This window comes from Odontesthes bonariensis, chromosome 21 (genome assembly GCF_027942865.1).
Source record: "Odontesthes bonariensis isolate fOdoBon6 chromosome 21, fOdoBon6.hap1, whole genome shotgun sequence".
Taxonomy (NCBI): domain Eukaryota; kingdom Metazoa; phylum Chordata; class Actinopteri; order Atheriniformes; family Atherinopsidae; genus Odontesthes; species Odontesthes bonariensis.
The window spans coordinates 3,200,285-3,217,759 of record NC_134526.1 but is presented as its reverse complement, the minus strand read 5'-3'; the positions used below and the strand labels follow the sequence as shown (position 1 = coordinate 3,217,759).

Below are 17,475 nucleotides of genomic sequence, written 5' to 3'. Positions count from 1 at the left end.
AATGGCAGTTTTAAAAACAGCCTTCACATTGATTTGATAATGAGATGAGGTGACCTGGTTATAATGGCCGTCAATGGCAGCCCGAGTGGTCGCTCTCTGCGCTCAGAGGGGATTTGAGAGAAAACCGTGAGGCCAAGCACAATGAGGGTGACTTTGGGTGAAAGAGGACAAAAATACCTACATTTTGAAGTATATTTTTTCTGGGTGCAGCAGACATTTTGGACGTGAGAGAAGTTTGTTTGAGTGATTTTGGTATTAATTTCAAGCTGGTAAAAATAGAGTGTGAGACCCCAGGACAGAAGAGTGAGAGGAGTCCTGATTTTTCCTGAAAGTTAAACTGCTGTTGTGTTAAAGCTTTACAATATATCAGCAAAGCCTTTAGTTCAGTTACAGTTGAGTCTTTCCTGACCCGTTTAAACTTTGAATGATGTCTCTGTCATGAAGTATGGCTGAGTTATGAGGCCTCCAAATGGGGCTATTTTATCCCATTATACATGAATTTTAATATATTTCCAAGTTTTGATTTTGATTTAATTTCAGCTCCTTTTTCTCAGTATTTAGACTTTTGATCAGCTTTATTAAAAGCCTCACACAGCTCAGATCTAACATCTGTCCCTGTTTGTATTTGCTGTTAAAAAGTCCTCTGAAAACTAAACTGACAGAATCCTTCATCATCGTCATCGGGACCATGAGGTGTGTGCTGGGCTGTAGCTCCATGCCTCCCTCTAGTGGACAGGTGGTGGAAGTACAGCAGCTGATGGCAGCTTCCTCTGCCTCAGCACTCCTGTCTGACTGCATTCAGCTGACACTGATATGAAACAGAGAATCAGAGCCAATCAGAGGAGGAGCAGCTGATCTTTTTACAGCACAGATGATGGAAAAGAGGATGTGAGTTGATGTGCAGATGAATGATGTGTGTTTCCTCTGCAGATGAAGGTAGAAAGTGTGTGTGAGCTGATGTGAGTTCAGCAGCATGGATCAGTGTGAGGACACTAAAACCTCTCTGTGTGGGGAACATGAGAGCCAGAGCAAAGCTCAGAGGTGAGGTGACCATCTCTAACTGTCCATGACTCTTCTCCATGTCAGAGCTCAGCACTCACATCACCAAACCACCTTTATTCACAGGAACCAACCTGGACCTGAACCTGAACCTGAACCTGAACCTGAACCTGAACCTGAACCCAGCTGTGTGTCCTTTAAGAGCAACAGGTCCAATCTTCGGTTCATTAATTTCCAACATGATGTCCCATCAGACAAACAGTGAGTATCTGTCAGTGTTCAGTGGAGGCTGCATCATGTTTCAGATGAATTATTTCAGACTTGGATCAATTCTTGATGTCTCTGATGAGATTAATTATCTGCATCATGTGTGTAATGTGATGTTTACTTTAGTCTTTCTGCTCTTTATTAAAACAAAGTGTATTTTTCAATTAATTTATTCAAAATGTATAATTTCATTGATGTCAGTGATTGATGTGAGTAATCTGGTGCATTAAGTCAGTGATTTAACTTGTTAGATTTAATCTCAAAACAAAACTGTCACATTTTTACTTTTTAATCCAAACTGAATTTTATTGAACATGTAAATTTAAATTAAACAACTGTTTTTTCCTGTTAGCAGCTATCAGAGACCTGAACCCAGCTGTGTGTCCATGCAGAGCGACAGGTCAAAGGGTCGTCTTATTAACTTTAAAGCAGACCAACGTGCACGGTCTCAGAGGTGAGCTGTGTGTAAATGGTGTAACACTGTAAAATGTACCAGAGTCAGTTTGAACAGTTCTTATTCCAACTTGTGTTTAATATGAGCTCTGATTCACATCCATTTCATGTTCACATGTGAAACTGTCAAAGTGGAAAGAATGGATGTTGAAATAGGTCTATTTTAGTCAGTAAAATATTAATAATATTTATTATATGGGACCTTTTTCTAAAATAAACGTCTTGAACAAAGTCAGCTGCTTTACAAACAGTCTAACATGAACAAAGTCAGCTGCTTTACAAACAGTCTAACATGAACAAAGTCAGCTGCTTTACAAACAGTCTAACATGAACAAAGTCAGCTGCTTTACAAACAGTCTAACATGAACAAAGTCAGCTGCTTTACAAACAGTCTAACATGAACAAAGTCAGCTGCTTTACAAACAGTCTAACATGAACAAAGTCAGCTGCTTTACAAACAGTCTAACATGAACAAAGTCAGCTGCTTTACAAACAGTCTAACATGAACAAAGTCAGCTGCTTTACAAACAGTCTAACATGAACAAAGTCAGCTGCTTTACAAACAGTCTGACATGAACAAAGTCAGCTGCTTTACAAACAGTCTAACATGAACAAAGTCAGCTGCTTTACTAACAGTCTAACATGAACAAAGTCAGCTGCTTTACAAACAGTCTAACATGAACAAAGTCAGCTGCTTTACAAACAGTCTAACATGAACAAAGTCAGCTGCTTTACAAACAGTCTAACATGAACAAAGTCAGCTGCTTTACAAACAGTCTAACATGAACAAAGTCAGCTGCTTTACAAACAGTCTAACTGAACAAAGTCAGCTGCTTTACAAACAGTCTAACATGAACAAAGTCAGCTGCTTTACAAACAGTCTAACATGAACAAAGTCAGCTGCTTTACAAACAGTCTAACATGAACAAAGTCAGCTGCTTTACAAACAGTCTAACTGAACAAAGTCAGCTGCTTTAAAAACAGTCTAACATGAACAAAGTCAGCTGCTTTACAAACAGTCTAACATGAACAAAGTCAGCTGCTTTACTAACAGTCTAACATGAACAAAGTCAGCTGCTTTACAAACAGTCTAACATGAACAAAGTCAGCTGCTTTACAAACAGTCTAACATGAACAAAGTCAGCTGCTGTACAAACAGTCTAACATGAACAAAGTCACATGGATCAATAACATGAAGCTGAACCTCAGTACAGCAGTGGGTCCTTTACGAGAGGACCAGAGGAAAATATCCGGGGTTACAACCAGACTGTCAGTCAGTAAATTTCAGTGTTCAGTCGAGGCTGCATCATGTTTCAGATGAATGATATCAGACTTGGATCAGTTCTTGATGTCTTCGATCATCGCTGCATCATGTGTGTAATCTGATGTTTGTCACGTTGGATGTGACAAATCTATAACATGGCATAGATTATAGTGGCTGTCATCAGTGACGGGGAGGATCTGGCATTGGTACATGGGAAACGTGGAAACTAAATACTGAGAGAGTTATTGGTAAGTGAGTGCAGCTGTAGGGAAGAACACAGGTGTTGTGAGTGAAGATGTTGGCAGGGCAACAGAAACTATGGGAACATGGAAAAACTAAAGACAAGACCTGAACTTGAAAACTAAGACACGAGATTAACTTAAAACATGGCAAAACTAAAAACTAAACAGGAACTAAAAACATGACAAAAACTCACAGACGTGACAGAGCCACTCCCCTCAAGGGATGGATCCCAGACATCCCAAAACCTGGGTGGGAGGGAGGGGCTTGGAAGAGGAAACCAATCAAAAACAAAAACAAGAGTAAAAAAAAAAGTGTCCTAAAAACTTAGCCGTGCTGTAGACGGAGCTGGAGCCGACCTGACGGACAGCCTGACGACTGGCGACGTGGGACTGAGCCCCCCTGCACCCACTCTGAGTTTTTTCATTTTTACTTTTTAATCCAAACTGAATTTTACTGAACATGCAAATATAAACAAGTGTTTTTGGGGCTGTGGTTCTTTGGGCTGTGGTTCTTGGGGCTGTGGTTTTTGGGGCTGTGGTTCTTTGGGCTGTGGTTCTTTGGGCTGTGGTTCTTTGGGCTGTGGTTCTTGGGGCTGTGGTTTTTGGGGCTGTGGTTCTTTGGGCTGTGGTTCTTGGGGCTGTGGTTCTTGGGGCTGTGGTTTTTGGGGCTGTGGTTCTTTGGGCTGTGGTTCTTGGGGCTGTGGTTCTTTGGGCTGTGGTTCTTTGGGGCTGTGGTTCTTTGGGCTGAGGTTCTTGGGGCTGTGGTTCTTGGGACTGTGGTTCTTTGGGCTGTGGTTCTTGGGGCTCTGGTTCTCGGGGCTGTGGTTCTCGGGGCTGTGGTTCTCGGGGCTGTGGTTCTCGGGGCTGTGGTTCTTTGGGCTGTGGTTCTTTGGGCTGAGGTTCTTTGGGCTGTGGTTCTTTGGGCTGTGGTTTTTGGGGCTGTGGTTCTTGGGGCTCTGGTTCTTGGGGCTGTGGTTCTCGGGGCTGTGGTTCTGGGGGCTGTGGTTCTTGGGGCTGTGGTTCTTGGGGCTGTGGTTCTTTTGGCTGTGGTTCTTTGGGGCTGTGGTTCTTGGGGCTGTGGTTCTTTGGGCTGTGGTTCTTGGGGCTTTGGCTCTTTGGACTGTGGTTCTTGGGGCTGTGGTTCTTTGGGGCTGTGGTTCTTGGGGCTGTGGTTCTTGGGGCTTTGGTTCTTTGGGCTGTGGTTCTTTGGGCTGTGGTTCTTTGGGGCTGTGGTTCTTTGGGCTGTGGTTCTCGGGGCTGTGGTTCTTGGGGTTGTGGTTCTTTGGGCTGTGGTTCTTTGGGCTGTGGTTCTTGGGGCTCTGGTTCTTGGGGCTGTGGTTCTTGGGGTTGTGGTTCTCGGGGCTGTGGTTCTTTGTGCTGTGGTTCTTTGGGCTGTGGTTCTTTGGGCTGTGGTTCTTGGGGCTTTGGTTCTTGGGGCTGTGGTTCTTGGGGCTGTGGTTCTTTGTGCTGTGGTTCTTGGGGCTGTGGTTCTTTGGGGCTGTGGTTCTTGGGGCTGTGGTTCTTTGGGGATGTGGTTCTTGGGGCTGTGGTTTTTGGGCTGTGGTTCTTGGGGCTGTGGTTCTTGGGGCTTTGGTTCTTGGGGCTGTGGTTCTTGGGGCTGTGGTTCTTTTGGCTGTGGTTCTTTGGGCTGTGGTTCTTGGGGCTGTGGTTCTTTGGGCTGTGGTTCTTGGGGCTGTGGTTCTTTGGGCTGTGGTTCTTGGGGCTGTGGTTCTTTGGCTGAGGTTCTTTGGGCTGTGGTTCTTTGGGCTGTGGTTCTTTGGGCTGTGGTTCTTTGGGCTGTTGTTCTTTGGGCTGTGGTTCTTGGGGCTTTGGCTCTTTGGACTGTGGTTCTTGGGGCTGTGGTTCTTTGGGGCTGTGGTTCTTGGGGCTGTGGTTCTTGGGGCTTTGGTTCTTTGGGCTGTGGTTCTTTGGGGCTGTGGTTCTTTGGGCTGTGGTTCTCGGGGCTGTGGTTCTTGGGGCTCTGGTTCTTGGGGCTGTGGTTCTTTGGGCTGTGGTTCTTTGGGGCTGTGGTTCTTTGGGCTGTGGTTCTCGGGGCTGTGGTTCTTGGGGTTGTGGTTCTTTGGGCTGTGGTTCTTTGGGCTGTGGTTCTTGGGGCTCTGGTTCTTGGGGCTGTGGTTCTTGGGGTTGTGGTTCTCGGGGCTGTGGTTCTTTGGGCTGTGGTTCTTGGGGCTTTGGTTCTTGGGGCTGTGGTTCTTGGGGCTGTGGTTCTTTGGGCTGTGGTTCTTGGGGCTGTGGTTCTTTGGGGCTGTGGTTCTTGGGGCTGTGGTTCTTTGGGGATGTGGTTCTTGGGGCTGTGGTTTTTGGGCTGTGGTTCTTGGGGCTGTGGTTCTTGGGGCTTTGGTTCTTGGGGCTGTGGTTCTTGGGGCTGTGGTTCTTTGGACTGTGGTTCTTGGGGCTGTGGTTCTTTGGGGCTGTGGTTCTTGGGGCTGTGGTTTTTTGGGCTGTGGTTCTTGGGGCTGTGGTTCTTGGGGCTGTGGTTCTTGGGGCTGTGGTTTTTTGGGCTGTGGTTCTTGGGGCTGTGGTTCTTGGGGCTGTGGTTCTTGGGGCTGTGGTTCTTTGGGCTGTGGTTCTTGGGGCTGTGGTTCATGGGGCTTTGGTTCTTGGGGCTGTGGTTCTTGGGGCTGTGGTTCTTGGGGCTGTGGTTCTTTGGGCTGTGGTTTTCGCTGATCCCTCCTCGCCTCCTCCCAGATGTGCGTAAGATCCACCCTCCACGTTTGAAGTGGCTTCTGCACAACGTAGTCCAGTGTGTCATTTGTCACCTCTAATTTCCTCCACAACCTTTTCTCCAGCTCCAAACAGAAGAGGTCACCTGTCTCTGATGAGATTAATTATCTGCATCATGTGTGAAATGTGATGTTTATTTTAGTCTTGGATCTCTTTATTAAAATAAAGTGTATTTTTAAATTGATTTGTTGATACATATGTATCATTTTATTGATGTAATTTAACTTGGTTTTAAATTGTCACATTTTTACTTTTTAATCCAAACTAAATTTTACTGAACATGTCAATCTAAATTAAATGAGTGTTTTTTTCCTGTTAGCAGCTATCAGAGACCTGAACCTGAACCTGAACCTGAACCTGAACCTGAACCCAGCTGTGTGTCCTTTAAGAGCGACAGGTCCAATCCTCGGTCAATTAATTTCCAACAAGATGTCCCATCAGACAAACAGTGAGTATCTTTCAGTGTTCAGTGGAGGCTGCATCATGTTTCAGATTAATTATTTCAGACCTGGATCAGTTCTTGATGTCTCTGATGAGATTAATTAGCTGCATCATGTGTGTAATGTGATGTTTACTTTAGTCTTGCAGCTCTTTATTGAAACAAAATGTATTTATCAGTTAATTTATTTCCTTTACTTTTTTTAAATTTATTTACTTTCTCTCACATTTTTACTTTTTAATCCAAACTGAATTTTACTGAACATGTCATTTTAAATTAAACAATTGTTCATATTTTTTTAATTAGGATTATACAGAGACGCAAACCTGAACCTGAACCCAGCTGTGTGTCCATGCAAAGCGATGAATCAATCGATCGTCTTATTGACTTTAAAGCAGACCAACGTTCCCGGCCTCAGAGGTGAGCTGTGTGTAAATGGTGTAACACTGTAAAATGTACCAGAGTCAGTTTGAACAGTTCTTATTCCAACTTGTGTTTAATGTGAGCTCTGATTCACATCCATTTCATGTTCACATGTGAAACTGTCAAAGTGGAAAGAATGGATGTTAAAATAGGTCTCTTTTAGGGAGTAAAATTAACATTTTGATGCTGAAAGACCAAAGTTCTTTACAACCTTACTCTGAGAAACATTTGCTGAACTTATTGATGATTCTCTGATGGAGTTTGGCCCAAAGCGGTGAGCCACGACCCATCCTTGTTGGAGAGACTGAACCTTTGGTGGATGCTGCTGTTATACCCAATCCTGACACCCTCAACTGTCACAAGCATTTAAAAAACATAAAAGAATATAAAGAGAAGCAAATTAAATAAATTTAAATGAATTTAAAAACAAGCAATAGTCCAGATAAGTTCAAAGATATCGTGCAGGTTTCATGCATAGACACATGAGAACAGAACTGTTTTTAACCTGGATTTAAAAATGTCTCCATTTGGTGAAAGTTTAATCTCCACTGGCAGTTTGTTCCACTTGTTGGCAGCATAACAGCTAAATGCTGCTTCTCCATGTTTAGTCTGGACTCTGGACTGGACCAGCTGACCTGAGTCCTTGGATCTAAGAGCTCTGCTGGCTTTATATTCTCTGAACAGATCACAGATTGTAAACCATCAGCAGGCTTTTAAAATCTATTCTGTGACTGACTGGAAGCCAGAGTAAAGATTTTAAAGCTGCTGTGATGTGTTCAGATCTCTTAGTCCGGGTTAAAACTCCTGCAGCAGCGTTCTGGATGAGCTGCAGATGTTTAATGCTCTTTTTGGGAAGTCCAGTTAAAGGAGCTTTACAGTGATGGAGTATGCTGGAGATGAATGCATGGATGAGTTTCTCCTGGTCTGTTTGGGAGAGGAAACCTTTAATTCTGTTGATGTTTCTGAGATGGTAAAAAGCTGCCTTGGTGACAGCTTTGATGTGGCTGCTGAAAGTCAGATCTGAGTCTATCAACACTCCGAGGTTACCAACTTGGTCAGTGATTGTAAGGTCCCGAGTCTCAAGATATTTACCAACGCTGACCCTCTTCTCTTTGCTCCCAAACAGAATGATCTCAGTTTGGTCTTCATTTAACCCATTTAGGCCTAAAACGCCTGGAAAAGAATGCCTGTAAAACCTATGGGCGATTTCAGAAAGACCCCCTAAAACCTGAAGTTTTTCTGGAAATTCAGCAATTGTGTCAACGCCTACTAAATAATTGATTTCTCAGCCTCTGTAGCAGATAGAAACAAAATTCAAAAAGTTTTTGAGAGCTTACACCTGTGGCTTTCTTTGGAAATTGAGTTTGTTTACATACACCTTCACGAAAATAGAAAATGTAAAAAGTAAAGTGCAGGAACAGAATCATCCTTGCCGTTATCGTCATCTTCACACATCTGTGCTAGCCATAAATCTCCATCAATTGGGTCAGCACGTTCATCAGCTTCATCAAAGCCAAGAAACTCCTCACAATCGCTCCCGTCTGAAATGTCTTCCCACTGAAAGTCCTCCATGCTTGTTCGATGTAACTTAACTTCAAAACAATGACACGAGGAACATGACGACACTCTCACGTGTCTATTATAAGGCCTTTAATTGGCGCAGAGGTAAATAATATGTGCAAAACAACCCTTATACATGAAAAAAGACGTGTACGCTTTCCCGGCCTTAAAGGTAGAATAACGCAACAGCGCCCCCGGCTTTAAAGGTAGAAATGCAGCAATGCTTTCCCGGCCTCAATGGGTTAATTGTAGAAAATTCTCTCTCATCCAGGTGTTTACTTCCTCTAGACACTGACACATTACGTCTGCTGGGCTGCAGTCGCCATGGTGACAGAGACACATAAAGTTGTGTATCGTCTGTATAACTGTGATAATTGATGTTAAAATTCTGCAGTGTCTGACCCAAAGGGAGCATATACAGGTTAAACAGAAGAGGTCCAATAATTGACCCCTGGGGGACTCCACAAGTCATGGCCAATCGCTCAGATTCATAGCTGCCAATTGTAACAAAAAAAATCTATTCTATAAACTTTCCGTCTTTCTGGGACTCCGGAACAACTTTCACTGAGTGTTGCTGCATCAGGTTCTACATTTGGTTCTGTTTTCTAAACACAAAGAAGTTGGTCGGTGAAGACTCTGAAATCATTTCTTTGGACTCGTTTCTGTTCAATAAATTTGGAAACCAATGAACTAATTCTAGACTGAAGTTTTTGTTGTATTTTAGAAACTACAGCTACGATCCAACCAACACGTCAGCTGGACTCCTCACAAAGAAACAAATCTTTTGTCTGTTCACACAGTTCTGTATCCCTTCCTCCTCACACTGCTTCATCTGACATCAGCTTCCTCCCACTGTTAGAAACACACTGAGCTCTTATCTTCTGGAACACAGATGCTGATGATGAGCAGCTTCAGAGTTAATCAGCTGCTTTATGGCTGCGTTCACTGCTCACATCCACACATCCCTTCATGGACCTTCACCTTGTGTTGCTCTCTGTGTGGACAGACACAATGTGAGCTCATTCTTCATGATTCCTCCACAGAGTGGACCAGCAGAGCTCAGAGGGTCCCAGTGGTCCGTCTGCCCAGCAGCATCAAACACAGCTGAACTCCATATTTATGGTCTGTACATGTACAACAACTACTTTTCCATCTGTTCTGCTCACAGCCATCTCCATGCTGCACTCTGTAGACCAGTGGGTTGTCAGTGTGTCCAATATGGATCTGATGTTTGGCTCCATGGTTTCAGTCTGATGGGCTCATTCATATAGTTTTCTGTTCCAGCTGCTGGAGGACAACATGCTCACTTTTGTGAAGGAGGAGCTGAAGAAGATGCAGAAGGCTCTGAGTCCAGATTACCCAGAATGCTTAGAGAGTCAGAGGGAGGGTGAGGATGAAGAGCAGAGGTGGAGCAGAGAGGCATTAGTGAAGATCACAGTTCACTTCCTGAGGAGAATGAAGCAGGAGGAGCTGGCTGACCGTCTGCAGAGCAGTAAGAGGATTTCTCTAAAGGTTTAACCTGCTGGATAAATGACACATTTACTGATGTCTCAGCACACAGAACAGCAGATGTTCAGATACTCATTCTGTACAGGGTTGAAATGTCTGATTACTGATGTTATTTCTTGTCTTCATTCAGAACTTGTTGCTGCAGTTTGTGAACGTAAAGTTAAATGTGCTCTGAAGAAGAAGTTCCAGTGTGTGTTTGAGGGGATTCCTAAAGCAGGAAAGCCAACCCTTCTGAATCAGATCTACACAGAGCTCTACATCACAGAGGGAGGGAGCGGAGAGGTCAATGATGAACATGAGGTCAGACAGATTGAAGCAGCATCCAGGAAAGCAGGCAGAGCAGAAACATCCATCAGACAAGAAGACATCTTTAAAGGCCCACCTGGAAGAGATGAACCAATCAGAACAGTGCTGACAAAGGGAGTGGCTGGCATTGGGAAAACAGTCTTAACACAGAAGTTCACTCTGGACTGGGCTGAAGGCAAAGCCAACCAGGACATCCACTTCATGTTTCCATTCACTTTCAGAGAGCTGAATGTGCTGAGAGAGAGAAAGTTCAGCTTGGTGGAGCTTGTTCATCACTTCTTTACTGAGACCAAAGCAGCAGGAATCTGCAGCTTTGAACAGTTCCAGGTTGTGTTCATCTTTGACGGTCTGGATGAGTGTCGACTTCCTCTGGACTTCCACAGCAAGGAGCCCCTGGCTGATGCTACAGAGCCCACCTCAGTGGATGTGCTGCTGACAAACCTCATCAGGGGGAAGCTGCTTCCCTCTGCTCGCCTCTGGATAACCACACGACCTGCAGCAGCCAATCAGATCCCTTCTAGCTGCGTTGGCATGGTGACAGAGGTCAGAGGGTTCACTGACCCTCAGAAGGAGGAGTACTTCAGGAAGAGGTTCAGAGGTAAGAAGCAGGCCAGCAGGATCATCTCCCACATCCAGACATCCCGAAGCCTCCACATCATGTGCCACATCCCGGTCTTCTGCTGGATCACTGCTACAGTTCTGGAGGATGTGTTGGACACCAGAGAGGGAGCAGAGCTGCCCAGCACCCTGACTGAGATGTACATCCACTTCCTGGTGGTTCAGGCCAAAGTGAAGAAGCTCAAGTATGATGGAGGAGCTGCGACAGATCCACACTGGAGTCCAGAGAGCAGGAAGATGATTGAGTCTCTGGGAAAACTGGCTTTTGAGCAGCTGCAGAAAGGAAACCTGATCTTCTATGAATCAGACCTGACAGAGTGTGGCATCGATATCTCAGCAGCCTCAGTGTACTCAGGAGTGTTCACACAGATCTTTAGAGAGGAGAGAGGGCTGTACCAGGAGAAGGTGTTCTGCTTCATCCATCTGAGTGTTCAGGAGTTTCTGGCTGCTCTTCATGTGCATCTGACCTTCATCAACTCTGGACTCAACCTGATGGGAGAACAACAAAAGAGGTTTAAATCATTCAAAGACAAAAAAAATCTAAAGTATCTCCATCAGAGTGCTGTGAACAAGGCCTTAGAGAGTCCAAATGGACACCTGGACCTGTTCCTGCGCTTCCTCCTGGGTCTTTCCCTGCAGACCAATCAGAGGCTCCTACGAGGCCTGCTGACACAGACAGGAAGTAGCTCACAGACCAATCAGGAAACAGTCGATCACATCAAGGAGAAGATCGGTGAGAATCTGTCTGCAGAGAGAAGCATCAATCTGTTCCACTGTCTGAATGAACTGAATGATCGTTCTCTGGTGAAGGAGATCCAACAGTCCCTGAGTTCAGGACGTCTCTCCACAGATGAACTGTCTCCTGCTCAGTGGTCAGCTCTGGGCTTCATCTTACTGTCATCAGGAAAACATCTGGATGTGTTTGAGCTGAAGAAATACTCTGCTTCAGAGGAGGTTCTTCTGAGGCTGCTGCCAGTGGTCAAAGCCTCCAACAAAGCTGTGTGAGTACAGAGATAAATATGTTTCAAATGCTCTGTTTATTTGGTAAAAGGAGAGAAAATAACTGAGTTATTTCTCAGATAATTTCAGTTTGTAGATAACACAGATTCACAGCAAACAGTTCCATCAGATCAGTTTACATCAAGAGGAAAGAAACACGCTGAGAGAATGTGGCAACACATCATAATATATAACCAGAAAATTTCTGAAGAAATTTTGATGGGTGCCAATCTACTGCCCGCCCTATAAAAATATGTTTAGTTTAGTTGAAGTTTGAGAGTCTCCTGTCACATATAAACTTTGAATGAGGTCTCTGCGATGTCAAATGGCTGAGTTACGAGGCCTCAAAAATAGGGCAGTTTTTGGCATTTTAGTCATTTTTGGTTCGTTAAGTGCTTTGCAATCGATTTTCTCATTGAAATTTGGGTCTCTGCCCCAATGACATTTCTATCATTTTGATCAAGGTCCTGTTTAAAATGCATTTTCAAAATAGATTTTGCGGCTCGTTAAGTGCTTTTCAATCGATTTTCCCATTGAATTTTGAACCTCTGCGAGTCCCAAAATGGAGAAGACAGGTGTGCTTTAGACAGCTATGTCATTTTTTATCAAGGTCCGGTTTAAAATAAAGCTTTTATGGCATTTTCAAAATGGCCTCGGTAAGTGCTTTTCAATCCATTTTCCCATGGCATTGTGGGTAAATTCAAACTTCCCCTCACTATAAGTTTAAAGGAGAAACAGGGCAGCCATCTTGGCTCTGGCCTCATAAGCAGTCTTAAAACAGAGCAGGCTAACAAGGCGTTGCCCCGATAACAGGAGCAGGTGCGGCTCGTCTGTATCTCTGACATGTACGCTCACTATGGCTTCTTAAAATTGCACTATAATTTTGACTGCACTCGACCGTCTCGAACAAACGGTCGCTGTTCGAAAAGTAAAAGTCGTATCCGAATAATTCTTGAACCGTCAGCGTCCCAAGAGACGGCAGAAGCCAGCAGTGTAATTTTCATTTGGCTACTATGTGTGGCTCGTTTTTTATTACAGTTTGTAAATAATTTTTCATCTGAATTTGATGACTTTTGGCCTTTATAATGGAAATGGAGAGGCGACCTCTGGGCTCAGAGGCAATTTGTAAGAAATATGTGTGACAAAGCTCAATGAGTGTGAATTTGTGTGAAAGAGGACAAGATGCCTATGTTTTGAAGTAAAATTTGTCCAGATTGTTCAGATATTTTGGAGATGAGAGACATTTGTTCGAGGAATTGGTGCAGTATCGAAATTAGAGTGGGGATTTGAGTGGGAGAGACACCTCGGCCGAGATGTAGTCTTCTTAAAATGTAAACTGCTGTTGTGTTAAAGCTGTATAATGTGTCAACAAACCCTTTAGTTCAGTTAAAGCCGAGATTCTCCTGTCACATATAAACTTTGAATGAAGTCTGTGCGATGCTGTATGGCTGAGTTATAAGGCCTCTAAAATAGGATAGGTTTTGAATTTTCAATGCATTTTCCCATCCGCAATTTTCCCACTTTTTCCCATTTTGCCGGAATTCCTTTTGACCAATGAGAGCCAAACGTAATAGCACACCGATCGATGTCGTTGTGCAGCGGTGTGCTTTTTATGCCGGTCGGATCATCGGTGCTAGACTGGTTAGCCATCAAAATGTAGGCCGGAAACGGAAAAATAATATTAAGTATACACAAGAGTAATATGTGTGTCTAATGCCTTTGGCATTGGCACCATAATTTGGATAAATATAATCATTATTTATTCATTCAACCATCTTTAACTTGAATGATGAATAACTACATAACTTAATTCTCTTCCTGTTATTCCCTCCTCAGACTGAGCGACTGTAACCTCTCAGAGAGAAGCTGTGCAGCTCTGTCCTCAGCTCTCAGCTCCCAGTCCTCCAGCCTGACAGAACTGGACCTGAGTAACAACAACCTGCAGGATTCAGGGCTGAAGCAGCTGTCTGTTGGACTGCAGAGTCCAAACTGTAACCTGGAAGCTCTCAGGTCAGGATTCATTCAACTGTTCAGCTGCTGATCATTTTAATTCTGCTTTACAGTCATGGATGAACAGCAGACCTGTTCAGGATGGTGTCTGCTGTTGGAGTCTTTTCTCTCAGTTTCTGCCATTTGTGTTGTTTCCTGCAGCCTGTCAGGCTGTCTGATCACAGAGGAAGGCTGTGCTTTTCTGGTCTCAGCTCTGACCTCCAACCCCTCCCATCTGAGAGAGCTGGACCTGAGCTACAACCATCCAGGAGACTCAGCAGTGAAGCAGCTCTCAGCTGGACTGGAGGATCCACAGTGGAGGCTGGACACTCTCAGGTATGGAGAGCTCTGCTGCTTTAATCATTTCCCTTCTAACCGGCTCATCAGCTGGTTAGAAGTGATGCCGAGCAGCGAGGGAGGAGCAAACCTCTGTGAGGAGGAGGAGGAAATGTCTGCCAGCATTAGCCGGTGTCCCCTTAAAACAGCGTGGATCTGTCAGAATGATGGAGGTTTATCGTGTCATTCCTCAGATAAATGGGCCCCAAAGAAAACATACATACCAGCAACCATCTGCTGGTTAATGCACAGCCTGTAAGGAAACATATTCAGCAGATTCAGAGACTTTATTCATCCAGTTAAAGGGACATTTCTGTGTTTCTGAAGTGGGGCTGTGTGAAGTCCTCATGAGCAGTCAGCATCTCTCTCAGTGTAGAACAATGTGTGTGTGAGAGCCATGTAATGTCCATGTTTGATGCTGAAAGAGACGGTGCTGCTCTGACCCCCCTCCTCCTTTCAGGGTGGAGCCTGCTGGAGAACGATGGCTGACACCAGGGCTGAGGAAGTGTGAGTGTGTTCTTCATCTGATTCATGACATCCAGCCATCTTCACACTGTCACATCACTCATTGATCAAAGTGAACAGATGATAGATCAATAACTGCAGCTGGACTGTGTTTGTTCTCTCCATCAGATTCCTGCCAACTCACAATCGACACAAACACAGTGAACAGAGAACTGAAACTGTCTGACAACAACAGGAAGGTGACACGTGTGAAGGAGGATCAGTCATATCCTGATCATCCAGACAGGTTTGATAACTGGCCTCAGTTTCTGTGTAGAAATGTTCTGACTGGTCGTTGGTACTGGGAGGTTGAGAGGAGAGGAGACGTTGATATATCAGTTAGTTACAGAGGAATCAGCAGGAGAGGAGGAGGCAGAGACCGTGAGTTTGGAAGGAATGGTCAGTCCTGGAGTCTGTTCTGCTCTGATGGAGGTAAATACTCTGTCTGGCACAATAACAGAGAAAGATCCATCCCCTCCTCCTCCTCCTCCTCCTCCTCCTCCTCCTCTGTCTGTAACAGAGCAGCAGTGTATGTGGACCGTCCTGCTGGCACTCTGTCATTCTACAGAGTCTCCTCTGACACACTGATCCACCTCCACACCTTCAGCACCACATTCACTGAAGAACCTCTGCATCCTGGATTTGGGTTCTGGTCACCTGGTTCCTGGTTGTCTCTGTGCTGAGTATACAGAGTGTCCTCCTGTCAGAGAATCCCTGCTGAACAGATAGTTCAGGCTGTTCATGTCTGTCTCTTTCACTCAGAAACACCTTTTCAGATTCATGGATTCAGTCAGTTTCTGTTTGAAACTCTTCTAAATGATTCCTCGGAAACTTCTTCCTCTCCCAGTCCTTTAAAGATGGAAGCTGCCATTCTTCCAGGATGTTGTTTTTCTGTGTGTTTCCAGTCAGAACTTCCCACTGAGTATCAGCATGTTGTGTTTCTCTGCAGCTCACTTCAGCTGAGCCCATTCAGTTGATGTCAGCTGCAGTTAGTTTGCTGCACATGTGACAAACTGTGACATCAGAGAGGAATCACTGAGCTGCCATCAGCCCAGATGGATTCCAACCTGCTGACAGATCTTCACTGATTCTGCTCCAATGAGCAGAAGTTTGGTGAGCAGCCGGGGTTCATCCTGATGATGTGCGATTATCGACTGATGATATCACCATCATGCAGATCATGAACACGGTGGCCGCCCCGCTCTCCATGTTAGCTTCTTGGTGGTGTTTTTTTCTTCTCTCCTTACGTTTTGTTTTGTTGTTGAATGTGGCGCTAAAGTAACACATTGCGGTCGCAGATGGTTACGTTCTTAGAACTTCTCTATCCGAATGCAGCTATTGATTTCTCATCTCAGACATTTGACTTTTTTTTTTTTTTTGGGCTTTTTATGCCTTTAATGGAAAGTTCAGAGAGACAGGAAGCAGGGGCAGCGAGAGGGGGAAGACACGCAGCAAAGGGCCGTCCGGTGAGGGATTCGAACCGGGGCCAGTTGCAGCGAGGACTGTAGCCTCTGTACATGGGGCGGCCGCCTAACCCACTATGCCACCGACCGCCCCAGACATTTGACTTTTTACAACATTTTACATCATTATTTTTAAAAATCAGAATCACAATGTTTGACTTTGTATTTGAAATGTTGAATTTTTAAAATCTTCAATAAATATTTTTTCATTTTGATATTTTCTCTTTTAATTTAAATTTGTATTTACTATCTGAACATTTAGACTTTTTAATGATTTTAGACTTTTTGATAAAATGTGTAATTATTTATCTAAAAACTTCACTTATTGATGAAAATTTATCATTTTTATAAATTGTATCTCAGATGTTTTATCTTATATTTTTATTTATTTATGGATTGTTTATCATTTTCATTTGAACATTTCTTACTCTTTATCTCAAAAGAGTGATTCATCTGTTACTTTTTTTAGAGGACATTGAGTTTTAAAAGATTTTTCTTTCAGAGTATTTGATACTTTTAAAATGTAGATTTCTTTAGATTTAACAGGATCCTGAGCTATTTAAACTCCTCCACTTGAGGCAGAGACTCATCACGGACCTGGAGGGTATGGTGCAGTATGAGGGCCAAAATTAAGACCATTGAGCACCCGGCGGTGGCTACATACTCGTCACAGGAGGTTATATCTATTCTGAAGTCAGTTGCTAATCTGATCATTGATAAGTCTGCACCGCTAACTGAGCAGCCGACGGTGGCCAATGAGAAAGCGAGTACTCGTTCTACTCAATGATCCCCGAAGGGAGATTACAAACTAGTAAACCAGTAATTGTATTTTAACTATTAATCTTGGCAATTTCTTGGTTGATATCTTGACTGAAATGTAGAGTAACCTATGTATCGATATAATTCAATATAAAGGGCACTCATTGGCTACTCAGCCAGAAAACATGTCACTCGTTAGCTCCGGCTTTCCTGTTCTTGGCAGTTACAATAAACAAGAAACAGGCTAAAGTTAAAGTTATTTTTGTTTATTCTTACCAAGATGTACAAGTAAGGCAGTGTCTAACCAAGTGGGTCACCAATTTAGGCATGCTAGTTGTTGGCCTCTCCAATGCAAACGCCAGCATTTCCTTGGTAACGGATAGCAAAGAGATTATCCAACCCAATGCATAATACGTAACTGGAAACCTGCACATCTGGAAAGGCTCCATCAATGCTGAAAGGTATAAACATGTTTTAGAGTGTAGGGGGTAGCAGGGCCTTGACACTGCTCAAACCACATATTGTTTAGGACCAGAATGAACTCTGTCTACACAATGACGAAGATGTAGTATCATTCTCAGACAGCAGGCGACAAACAGA

At 44.0% G+C, this 17,475-nt stretch overlaps 1 protein-coding gene across 11 annotated transcripts in view; it reads left to right on the top strand.

Annotated features, from left to right (window-relative positions):
- Positions 1–16,331, top strand: part of LOC142372022 (NLR family CARD domain-containing protein 3-like) — a 44,342-nt gene extending 28,011 nt beyond the window's left edge. For 2 of the 11 annotated variants that reach the window (XM_075454765.1, XM_075454766.1), the window contains 12 exons: positions 931–1,041; positions 1,126–1,260; positions 1,619–1,720; positions 6,290–6,418; positions 6,716–6,829; positions 9,436–9,514; positions 9,677–9,884; positions 10,032–11,826; positions 13,661–13,834; positions 13,976–14,149; positions 14,610–14,656; positions 14,783–16,331. In XM_075454765.1, coding sequence (XP_075310880.1) covers positions 974–1,041; positions 1,126–1,260; positions 1,619–1,720; positions 6,290–6,418; positions 6,716–6,829; positions 9,436–9,514; positions 9,677–9,884; positions 10,032–11,826; positions 13,661–13,834; positions 13,976–14,149; positions 14,610–14,656; positions 14,783–15,336 — 3,579 coding nt within the window. In that variant the 5' untranslated portion in view covers positions 931–973 and the 3' untranslated portion in view covers positions 15,337–16,331. Of the gene's footprint in view, positions 1–930; positions 1,042–1,125; positions 1,261–1,618; positions 1,721–5,609; positions 6,097–6,289; positions 6,419–6,715; positions 6,830–9,435; positions 9,515–9,676; positions 9,885–10,031; positions 11,827–13,660; positions 13,835–13,975; positions 14,150–14,609; positions 14,657–14,782 lie in introns of those variants that run through there. The other 9 variants (XM_075454771.1, XM_075454768.1, XM_075454767.1 and 6 more) reach the window with 9 other exon arrangements.
- Positions 16,332–17,475: the final 1,144 nt, after the last annotated feature.